Source organism: Melitaea cinxia, chromosome 18 (genome assembly GCF_905220565.1).
Source record: "Melitaea cinxia chromosome 18, ilMelCinx1.1, whole genome shotgun sequence".
In the NCBI taxonomy this organism is placed as follows: domain Eukaryota; kingdom Metazoa; phylum Arthropoda; class Insecta; order Lepidoptera; family Nymphalidae; genus Melitaea; species Melitaea cinxia.
Window position 1 is genome coordinate 8,420,710 of NC_059411.1, and position 12,680 is coordinate 8,433,389.

At 42.0% G+C, this 12,680-nt stretch overlaps 1 protein-coding gene across 1 annotated transcript in view; it reads right to left on the minus strand.

The window, feature by feature from the left end:
* Positions 1-7,985: 7,985 nt before the first annotated feature.
* LOC123662360 (probable ATP-dependent RNA helicase spindle-E) overlaps positions 7,986-12,680 on the minus strand; it is a 38,748-nt gene continuing 34,053 nt past the window's right edge. Inside the window, exons 24-26 of the mRNA XM_045597209.1 lie at positions 10,743-10,861; positions 9,491-9,715; positions 7,986-8,969 (exon numbers count right to left, since the gene is read on the minus strand). Of these exons, the coding sequence (XP_045453165.1) occupies positions 8,831-8,969; positions 9,491-9,715; positions 10,743-10,861 (483 nt within the window). The 3' untranslated portion in view covers positions 7,986-8,830. The remainder of the gene's footprint in view (positions 8,970-9,490; positions 9,716-10,742; positions 10,862-12,680) is intronic.

Genomic DNA, 12,680 nt, shown 5'->3' on the forward strand with positions numbered 1-12,680 from the left:
CATCGACATTTTTCTTATTGTCCGCTTAACTTAAACACCAATGGCCAATACGCCAACGCGCCAACATGCCAAAACTCCAACACGCCAACATGCCAATACTCCAACATGCCAACACGTCAACACGCCAATACGTCAATGCGCCAACACGCCAACACGCCAATGTGCCAATACGCTAACACGCCAACACGCCAATGCGCCAACACGCCAACACGCCAACACGCCAACACGCCAATGCGCCAACACGCCAACACGCCAACACGCCAATGCGCCAACGTGCTAACGCGCCAATGCGCCAACACGCCAACACGCCAACACGCCAATAGTCCAACACACCAACATGCCAACACGCCAATACGCCAACACGCTAACACGCCAACACGCCAATACGCCAATGCGCCAACACGCCAATGCGCCAACACGCCAACACGCCAATGCGCCAACGTGCCAACACGCCAACACGCCAATGCGCCAACACGCCGACACGCCAATGCGCCAACACGCCAACACGCCAACACGCCAATACGCCAACACGCCAACACGCCAACACGCCAACAGTCCAACACGCCAACATGCCATCACACCAATACGCCAACACGCCAATACGCCAATGCGCCAACACGCCAACACGCCAATATGCCAATACGCCAACACGCCAACACGCCAACACGCCAACACCCCAACACCCCAACATGCGAAAACGCCAATGCGCCAACACGCCAACACGCCAACACGCCAACAGTCCAACACGCCAACATGCCAACACACCAATACGCCAACACGCCAACACGCCAACACTCCAACACGCCAATACGCCAACATGCCAACACGCCAATACGCCAACACGCCAACACGCCAATACGCCAATGCGCCAACACGCCAACAGTCCAACACGCCAACATGCCAACACGCCAATACGCCAACACGCCAACATGCCAATACTCCAACATGCCAACACGTCAACACGCCAATACGTCAATGCGCCAACACGCCAACACGCCAATGTGCCAATACGCTAACACGCCAACACGCCAATACGCCAATACGCCAACACGCCAACACGCCAACACGCCAACACGCCAATGCGCCAACACGCCAACACGCCAACAGTCCAACACGCCAACATGCCAACACGCCAATACGCCAACACGCCAACACGCCAATACGCCAACACGCCAACACGCCAATGCGCCAACACGCCAACACGCCAATACGCCAACACGCCAACACGCCAACACGCCAACACGCCAACACGCCAACAGTCCAACACGCCAACATGCCAACACACCAACACGCCAATACGCCAATGCGCCAACACGCCAACACGCCAACACCCCAATGCGCCAACGTGCTAACGCGCCAATGCGCCAACACGCCAACACGCCAACAGTCCAACACGCCAACATGCCAACACGCCAATACGCCAACACGCCAACACGCCAATACGCCAACACGCCAACACGCCAATGCGCCAACACGCCAACACGCCAATACGCCAACACGCCAACACGCCAATGCGCCAACACGCCAACACGCCAACACACCAATACGCCAACACGCCAACACGCCAACACGCCAACACGCCAACAGTCCAACACGCCAACATGCCAACACACCAACACGCCAATACGCCAATGCGCCAACACGCCAACACGCCAATATGCCAATACGCCAACACGCCAACACGCCAATACGCCAACACTCCAACATGCCAATGCGCCAACACGCCAACACGCCAACACGCCAATACGCCAACACCACCAGGGTATTCTTCCCTGACGCGATAGCCGCATACAGAATCATCGGAAAAATAAAGGTGGACGGGTTCCTCACCCAGGTTTTGACGGGGCACGGTGGATTCTCCGAGTACTTGCATCGTTTCAAGTGCAAGGAAAGTCCATCGTGCATCTGCGATCCTGCGTGTTCGGAGTCTGTCCTCCACGTTCTTCTGGAGTGCCCTGCCCATGACCGCGAGAGGCAGAAATTGGAGTTCGAAATGGACGCCAAAATAGAAACTCCTTATCAGAGTTAATAAGCAGCAAGGATAGAGACTTGTTCCTTAAATTCTGTATAAAAATTTGTAAAATAGTTAACATTAGAAATAAGACATAAGCAAAATATGATAAGTAAATATTGTAATATATTTAATGTAACATATAAAATATTATTAGTAATTAAGGAACGTAGTTTATGTAACAACTGTAATATATTAGTTTTTATATATAAAAATTTGTACTATATTGTAGAATAATCACCATTGTTAGTTATAGTTTTAAAACAAATACCTGTGCTGTCTCTCGTAAATTTAGACCGTAAGTCCTGCTTGTAAAATAGATTGTAAGATAGATTATAAGAAAATTTGTTACTATAAAATAAAATAAAAAGACATCTGTTCTCCACCCTCACTATCCCCGTGTTCGTAGCTATAAGAATAAAGAATAAGAGCCTTAAGCCAGTGTGAATGAGGAAGGATGAAAGAAAGAAATAGTATGCTGAATGAAAGTGCGAGAAGAATTAATGCGAGAACTAGTATGAATGAGATTTGAGAACACAGACTCGCATAACGTGCGGGGGCATAGAATAAAAAAAAAAAAAAAATACGCCAACACCCCAACATGCCAAAACGCCAATGTGCCAACACGCCAACACGCCAACACGCCAACAGTCCAACACGCCAACATGCCAACACACCAATACGCCAACACGCCAACACGCCAACACTCCAACACGCCAATACGCCAACATGCCAACACGCCAATACGCCAACACGCCAACACGCCAATACGCCAATGCGCCAACACGCCAACACGCCAATACGCCAACACGCCAATACGCCAACACGCCAACACGCCAATACGCCAACACCCCAACACCCCAACATGCGAAAACGCCAATGCGCCAACACGCCAACACGCCAACACGCCAATGCGCCAACGTGCCAACACGCCAACACGCCAATGCGCCAACACGCCAACACGCCAACACGCCAACACTCCAATGCGCCAACACGCCAACAGTCCAACACGCCACATGCCAACACGACAGGACGCCAACAAAAATAACAAAACTGTTTAATAACGAACCGTTATTTATGATATTATAGGTCCAGGTCCGGAAGAAGTCACTTCGCCATCTAAGGACATCGTGGCAGGATAGGAAATTGACTTACCCTTTTTGCGCTTTAAAAAGCTCCAAAAAAGTTTAGGGTTTGAAGACAAAGTTGTTTCCAGGCTATTCAAATACAATTTATAGTTTAGATTATAAAGCTTCACGCAACGCTCCCTGAGCAACTTAAAAGTAATTAAATCACGAGGGTTGCCATTTTTACGATATTAAAATTTTTCATTGATGACTTTTATCATTGCTGCAGAAAACCATAGCGGATATTTACTAGACTGTGTTTTGGATTTGGGCACATGTTTAGCAATGATAATTCTCAGAACAGCAATCATAACTCGACAATTTCTTTTCCCAAGAATATTATTCAGGACACTTGTAATTTTGTCATAGTCAGCTTTGTAGAAGCGGAACCTAGCCCCAATACAAGATTCGAGCTTTTCCTGAAAGTTAATTTTAACGGAAAACTCAATAGGACGGTGTAATGGTTCTATCCCGGAAAGAGGGTCCTTGCTTTCGCTCAATTGGGAGATAACCAGAGAGCTAATTACTAGGTCTAAAACGCGATTTTTATTATTTTTACAACAATTATACTGTGTAAAAGCATTTAATGACATTAAATCAGTAATCATGTTATTCAACAAATTATTCGTTGTTATCGGAGTCAGTGCAGGGCCAGTCGTCTAGTTCCAACACAGACCACCCAAGTTAAAATCCCCAAGAACGATTATGTTAAGAGGCTACACTACCTCAGCTCGAATTCAGATTTCACCCGTACTAAATACACATGAGAATTGAGAGCGCTTGGTTGTTAATCGCGCGAATTATATGTATTTTCACCCCACAAACATTATCAAGAGCTATTTTTTTTAAAACGCAACATATAAAATGTTCTTCATACTTATTTCAATTACCATGCTTAATCTCAAGTCCATAACTTCTATATTTACTGAGATATTAAGGTTTAAATACAAAAATAGAGGTAACTTTGCGATTATTTTGTATCAAGAAAATTTTATGGAATCGTGTTTTCGAAACATATGAAAGATATGATATGATATATATGATAGAAGTTTATGTCTTAAACTTTACCATACATAAATTTTAAACTTAAATATTTAGTAGTTTGGAAGATATGGACATCCCGCCGAGTGGAAAATAAGCAATTTGAGGTAGCATACACTCTTAAAGGAACTAAGTTTATCAATTATATGATTTGTATTTAAAATGAAGTGTTCCAAGATGTGTTTCTGTACCGGAGGGGGAATATAAACGGTGCAAATGTACAGATAATCAGTTTGACCATTGGCATTTAGCAGTTCAAGTTTAACCCACAAATCCTCAAAGTGCGATATACAATTTATGTGGAGTAATTGTGAGATTTTTCCCAAATAGGAAGGCAAACATCTTAACCTAAGTGTATTAATATAATATATGATATGATATTTGAGAGCCAATTCATTGACGAAAGCAATCTATAAAATATTACGCTACAACGATTAATAAAATAAAAATATTCCACAATCGAAAAAATGTATCTCTTTTCGTAGCATAACAGATGAGATAATATAATAAAATTATCCCAACTGTAACGATAAAAATAAGACATGATAAATATTTATAATATTTTTTATACAACTAGGTCGCCAAACAAGAGTACGGCTCACCTGATGGTAAGCGATTACCAGAAGCATTGCAAGCCTGTTGCCGACCTTACCCCGAATCTCCCCCAGGAGCTCTGGTCACCTTACTCACCACAGAAACACAACAATCATTTATTTATACTAACCTATATAACCATTTATCCATTCCGTACTCTTAGTTATTTTATGATATTGAAAAATTAAAACGAAAAAGGTCCAATGAAAATAAAAAAAGTTGTTACATAGCGAGCAATGAACACTTTGTGACTGTCACAAACAAAAAAAAACTGTACAATTATTATTTTATTTATTTATTGACAATTGACTTATCTCATATATAAAATTCTCGTGTCGCGGTGTTTGTAGTTAAACTCCTCCGAAACGGCTTGACCGATTCTCTTGAAATTTTGTGTGCATATTGGGTAGGTCTGAGAATCGAACAACATCTATTTTTCATACCACTAAGTTAAAAGGGGGGGGGGAATAAGGGGTTTAATAAAATATATGGCAAAACAACGTTTGCGGGGTCAGCTAGTATAAATATATTTTTTAAATGTTAGGTCTTTTATTCTTATTATTTCTGATGATTATCATATTTTTACAATATTTTTCTAATAATATTTTTTTCGCTGTAAAAAGTGTTTAGGAAATTTTAATTTTTTTTTAATTGATCATTTTTGTTACCTCAAGAAAAGCATTAAGTTCCGATTTTAAATACTGTAAAAGAAAAAAGTTACCAACTTCAAAGTACCTAAAACTGATTCTTAGACCTCTACCAAATATATAACAAATAAAACCAAAAACAAAATATAATTTGGGAACTTGTGGTATACGTTCGAAATAAGCCGTACTATAAATGACACTGGGGACATGTCTGTACAATTTGCCGCGAAAGGGTTTGATCCTGTTACGCTAGGACAAGGTTTAAACGTGTCAATTGTTTGTTTCTTTCGGGTTTTGCTTGTGTTTACATTAGTCGATAAGTCTATGCCAAACAAATTATCTCGTGACAATATATAACGAATGCGTAGATGAAATTTCTGACATAGAAGAAGGTCCTGACGACGATATGAGAGTTTCACCAGTCACCAGTCAGATATAGCTGGTCAAGAGGAGTTTTCGTGTACAATTGATAACGACGAAGATCATCCTACTCAAACTACATCTCAGACAAGCAGCAGCAGATGGTCACTTGGCGTAAGTGTGAACAAGTATATTCTGAAATACAGTCGGAATCTAATACTACTCAAAAATGTTTAGAAAATATGATTACGGAGTTAGAAGGGAAACGAGCGGTATAAATATTCCAAAACTTGTTAAGTGACGATATTCTAGAACCAACCCGCCTGCCCAGCGTGGTGACTATGGGCAAAACAGATGAGTTCACGTTATTTGTGGGGTAAACTTGTGGAGGCCTATGTCCAGAAGTGGACTGTATAGGCTGTAATGATGATTCTAGAATATATTGTGCAGGAAACCGTAACCTACGCCAAATATTATCTATAAAATGATTTGAACTTCAACATAACTGTAAATGAGTTAAAAGTCTTTATGGGAACTTTGTTTTTCTCTTCGTATCACCACTTGCCTCAAAGTAAGCTTTATTGATGTAGAGATGATGATATACACATTCCATATATTCCATTTATTGATCGAGCCAAGTCTCGTAATTGTTTTGACAAAATTAAATCCTATTTACATTTCAATGACAACTCAAGAATTGATAATACTGACAAAGCTTTCAAAACTCGCGCATTTATCGATAAAGCTAATGAATCATTCCGAAAGTTTGGGACATTTGAATCCAATTTAGCTGTTGGTGAGATGATCGTCAAATACTTTGGTCACCATGGAATCAAACAATTTATAAAAGGTAAACCAGTGAGGTTTGAATACAAGCTTTGGGCACTGTGTGGAGTAAGCGGATATTGTTTATAACTTTTCGCTTTATATAGGCGATGCTCAAATCTCTGCTAGTACTGGCGATGAATTGGGTTCAGCAGTGGTAAAAAAGTTGCTTGCAGTATGTACAGATCCCAGAGAGAGAGAGAACTTTCATCATTAGCAGCATACAATTGTTGATTGATTTGAAATCTCAAGGACCAAAAAACCCTAACCTTTTGTGTTCAATATAAAAAAAAAACACTTTTCAGTGATTGTTTTATACTTTATCATACAAAATATGCTCATCAAAATTATTTAAAAACTGTTTGTGTCCACTTTCATTATTTCTGATCACATGTCCCCATTGTCATATTTATAGGACAGGCTGACTCAACAAGGAAGGTAATTTTTTATTTCATTTTTTGTCAGAATGTTTTTTTTTTAATATACTATGAATTGAATTTAAAGATTTCATCAAAAAAAATTCAATGTTTTCGATGCCTGGGAAGTGATGGGCAAGGTAACGTGCTTTCCGAGGCACGTTGCATCGACCCACAAGGACAAATATCCAAACCAGAAAGATATATTTGTAAATAGAAATATCCATCCCAATCGGGAATCGAAACCCGCAAACCACCAGTGTGTAGGTGCCGATACGGTACACGCTCACCAAAGCGGTTGTTAGCGGAAAGATCGTAACTTCGCAAAGAACGTTATGCCGGACCCAATCAAAGAGTTTCGCCTTATCTAGGCTTACTGCCATAGCTTTTCCAATGACATTAGTCTTATTCTCGTGTGTGAGGTCTGTGCTAGCCTGTACTATCCTAGCATAGGCTTTTTTCTCGAATTAAATAATCTTTCATTCTCGATTAAACTTACTTAACGTCCTATACAATTAAAATTTATATTTGTTACGATCAGCGATTCGATCTTGACTCATGACAAATATTTGCGTCATGTGTTTTCAACACATGATGCTGTTGGTTGCCTCATTATTCAATATCAGTTACCCACAAAATTTTTTTTAGATATGATATTTAAATGACTCAACGTCACTACTGTAAAGGTCTTCCTAAAAGTCGCAATATCGTATCTTGGATAGCAAAAAAGGCATAGTTTTATTTTGTAGTTCATTGCTTGTCTCGACTTAATGTTTGGTATCCATATCACACACACTATTAAATGATAACCCTTTTGCGACCTCATTTTCATTAATGATGAGTCTTCTGTATCGGCAGTATTTAACCATTGAGATGAGGTGTGCTTTTACAGTGACTCAAAAAGCTGATATTCCAATTGATAAATTAAAAAGACTTATATTATAAGCACGCAATAAAAAACCAGTTTATGTCATAAAATCTAATTTATCACTAAAAATTCAAAGAAAACTCTTACAATTAACATCGGTTGGCTTAAGAAAATGAAAACAATAGGAATCACAGAATAGGAGTAATTTTTATTACAAATAAGAACATAAACAAATACTATTAAAGTTACTTACCTACTAACTTAAAGTAACATATGATATAAAGTAACATATGACATAAGAGGTTACAAAAAATTTTACTGATCATCCTGATTAATTAAGTGTAAGAAAGTGTTTAAGCAAATAAATTTAGTTGAATTTTCTAAAACAAAATTTTTGTTTCCTATTTTATAATATATTTATATATATAGTCACATTCCTTTCATATTTTGTACTTTATCTATGAACAAACATCATAGAGTTTCTGAAAATAAATGTTTTTATTTACTTATAAAACTAATTTTATAAACATATAGGTACTAGAGATTCAAACGCACATAACTTAATTAATGACAATACAAACAGAAAATGGTTTATATTCCAGATAATCAAAAATAATAAACTATAAATACAATTTGTAACATGTTTTTTCTTTTGTCATATAACAGATATCTTTGTTAAAACTGGTATGTACTACAAATTCAAATCTCGCTTGTGTATTGTACGAACTACACAAACACATATTGCGCTCGTATAGCGTCTGCTAGTAAAAAGTTAGTGTGTGACGCCTCATTGCGTACTCATCATCAAATAATAACTACAAAAAATTGTCTTTTATATTTCCACTCAGATATATAGCGTTATACATTTTTAAGTTGGCTGTCAAATTAGTACACAGAATAATTGCAATTGCGTACATACGCATGTATCAAATATGCATTGTCTAAGATTGAACGGTGCGTAAGTCTTCCTCTTTCTCAATGTGTGCGTTAGAGCAGAGATGTAGCCGCATAGCTTGAGTCGACATGGGGAGTGTTTCGCATAACTTGCAGACAAGATTCGATACTGATGACAGAAGTGACCTTGACAAAAATTACAAAATTAATATATAAATACTTAAAAAAAAATCTAGTGCTATGTGATTACATGTATTAGAGCTGTGTCTGTTAAGATTGATCGAATCACTTTGATACGATCACAACCCGTATGCGAGAATCGGGTCACAGATCTCAAAAAGATACGATTGTATTTAACCCAAGTATAGTATTATATGATCTGTGATTTAAATTTTAACCTTTTTTCAATTGAAATGCTTGAAAAGATTAACTTAGTAATCATATAAATATGTAATATAAAATATTATCCAGATGTTTACAAATTTGTGATGGTCGTACTTGTACGTGACCTTAAGTAAAATTATTGTATTTTGGAGAAGGGGGAGGTGAAGGCGAAGAAGAAGGAGGAGCAGCATGGGGGGTTAAGACGAAGAAGAAGCAGGAGGGGCAGAAGAAGGGGCAGATGAAAAAGGGGGAGAAGAAGCACACGGCATATACTTCAAGGTTTAGGGCCTATTGGGGAGTAGCTACGGCACTTTATAAGATACCTGCTGACAAGCATCTTTAGTTCTTCATTATCTTGTTTCAAAGCGATCAGTTGGTCTCTGGAAACTGGATACAATTCTAAAGGCACGTGCAGCGGGTACACTACGGATCTTTCAACCATATCCGGGTTCGTGATTTCCATTATATCCTCTTCAGGAATCGACTTCCACTCCCATGCGTTTCGCACGGCTTGTGGATCACGTTTCTTACGGCGTTTTTGAAGCAACCTGTGTACAAGTTTATAAATAAAATAAATAGGCCTTAGTAGGATTTTCTCCTGTGTCAGGGGTTCGGAAAAGTATTAAAAAACTGTGTTAACTCTTACGGAATTTATTTCCAATTATGTTTTTTTTTTTATATTTTAAAGTTTTAAGCTTCTTTGCTTATTTAATGTATATGTGTATAATTGAAAGACTTTCGTATACTACATGTGTAACAAACAAGCGTACGGTCCGGCCGATGTTAAGCGATTATAGGAAGCGCATTGCCGGAACACAACACTAAATACAGGAACACAATACTAAATGAGAGCAATATTTTACTTCGAACTTTTGTAAGTTTGAAGTACTTCCCCAGTAAAGCTAAATAATTGTGTTTGCTCGCAAACGAAAAAAAAAACCGACTTCAATTACATTGACAAGTAATACAACGTAGATCGACGAAAAAATAGTCAAGCAACTATGCGTTATCAAAGATTACTCAAAAAGTAGTTTTCAGATCTCGATAAAATTTATATGTGACCACATGATAAACATCAGCTTTCGATTAAATTAAAAATTATCAAAATCGGTACACCCAGTAAAAAGTTATTGGGGATTTTCGAGAGTTTCCCTCGATTTCTCTGGGATCCCATCATCAGATCCTGGTTTCCTTATCATGGTACCAAACTAGGGATATCCCCTTTCTAACAAAAATTTTTTATCAAAATCGGTACATCCAGTAGAAAGTTATGCGGTATAATACAACGTAGGTCGACGAAAAAAGCGTCAAGTAAAAACGCATTATTAAATATAACTCGAAAAGTAGTTGTTAGATCTCAAATAAATTTAAATGGGACCAATTGGCACACACCACCTTTCGATTAAAACAAAATTTGTCGAAATCGGTCTACCCGGTCAAAAGTTCTGATGTAACATACATAAAAAAAAAAATACAGTCGAATTGAGAACCTCCTCCTTTTTTGGAAGTCGGTTAAAAAGTAACAGATGGATATAAAAGGAAAGATTAGTATAAATGTTGTACATGTGTACTTACTGCATTAGTTCGTCTCGTATGTATTTGGGTACTTTTGGTCTGAAATCATCAGGAGTCGGTATGTCTTGGCCTTCATTGCAGAACATCATGTAATCCATTAGATAGCGAATATGATTTATCTGTTGAAAATTATTTAAATAAAAAATACTGTTAATTTTATTAATGTTTGGTTTGAGTATGGAATTAGGTAAATGTAAAATTTGTTATATCAAAGTCCAATTAATATTGTCTCGCTTTGACCTCTTTAACGTTCTTTTTAATAATTTTTACAGTACTTTTCATTTTATTAATTTTAACGTTTTATTTATTTCTATTCAATTGCAGTTACAATATTGATACAATTTTATGTGAATACTAGCTCGCACGCTCACGAGTGTCCGAGTGTGGTCAGGCGTGTGCGAGCGTGCGAGTGTGCGTGTAGTGGCGCGAGTGTACTCACGAGGCCGATGTCGTCGACGTCGAGGTCCGCGTCGATGTTGACGAGCAGGTCGTGCTCGGGGAAGCGCGGCGAGGCGTCCGGCGCGCCGCCCAGCCCGCACAGCACGCTCACTCACGAGTGTCCGAGTGTGGTCAGGCGTGTGCGAGCGTGCGAGTGTGCGTGTAGTGGCGCGAGTGTACTCACGAGGCCGATGTCGTCGACGTCGAGGTCCGCGTCGATGTTGACGAGCAGGTCGTGCTCGGGGAAGCGCGGCGAGGCGTCCGGCGCGCCGCCCAGCCCGCACAGCACGCTCACTCACGAGTGTCCGAGTGTGGTCAGGCGTGTGCGAGCGTGCGAGTGTGCGTGTAGTGGCGCGAGTGTACTCACGAGGCCGATGTCGTCGACGTCGAGGTCCGCGTCGATGTTGACGAGCAGGTCGTGCTCGGGGAAGCGCGGCGAGGCGTCCGGCGCGCCGCCCAGCCCGCACAGCACGCTCACTCACGAGTGTCCGAGTGTGGTCAGGCGTGTGCGAGCGTGCGAGTGTGCGTGTAGTGGCGCGAGTGTACTCACGAGGCCGATGTCGTCGACGTCGAGGTCCGCGTCAATGTTGACGAGCAGGTCGTGCTCGGGGAAGCGCGGCGAGGCGTCCGGCGCGCCGCCCAGCCCGCACAGCACGCTCACTCACGAGTGTCCGGGTGTGGTCAGGCGTGTGCGAGCGTGCGAGTGTGCGTGTAGTGGCGCGAGTGTACTCACGAGGCCGATGTCGTCGACGTCGAGGTCCGCGTCGATGTTGACGAGCAGGTCGTGCTCGGGGAAGCGCGGCGAGGCGTCCGGCGCGCCGCCCAGCCCGCACAGCACGCTCACTCACGAGTGTCCGAGTGTGGTCAGGCGTGTGCGAGCGTGCGAGTGTGCGTGTAGTGGCGCGAGTGTACTCACGAGGCCGATGTCGTCGACGTCGAGGTCCGCGTCGATGTTGACGAGCAGGTCGTGCTCGGGGAAGCGCGGCGAGGCGTCCGGCGCGCCGCCCAGCCCGCACAGCACGCTCACTCACGAGTGTCCGAGTGTGGTCAGGCGTGTGCGAGCGTGCGAGTGTGCGTGTAGTGGCGCGAGTGTACTCACGAGGCCGATGTCGTCGACGTCGAGGTCCGCGTCGATGTTGACGAGCAGGTCGTGCTCGGGGAAGCGCGGCGAGGCGTCCGGCGCGCCGCCCAGCCCGCACAGCACGCTCACTCACGAGTGTCCGAGTGTGGTCAGGCGTGTGCGAGCGTGCGAGTGTGCGTGTAGTGGCGCGAGTGTACTCACGAGGCCGATGTCGTCGACGTCGAGGTCCGCGTCGATGTTGACGAGCAGGTCGTGCTCGGGGAAGCGCGGCGAGGCGTCCGGCGCGCCGCCCAGCCCGCACAGCACGCTCACTCACGAGTGTCCGAGTGTGGTCAGGCGTGTGCGAGCGTGCGAGTGTGCGTGTAGTGGCGCGAGTGTACTCACGAGGCCGATGTCGTCGACGTCGAGGTCCGCGTCGA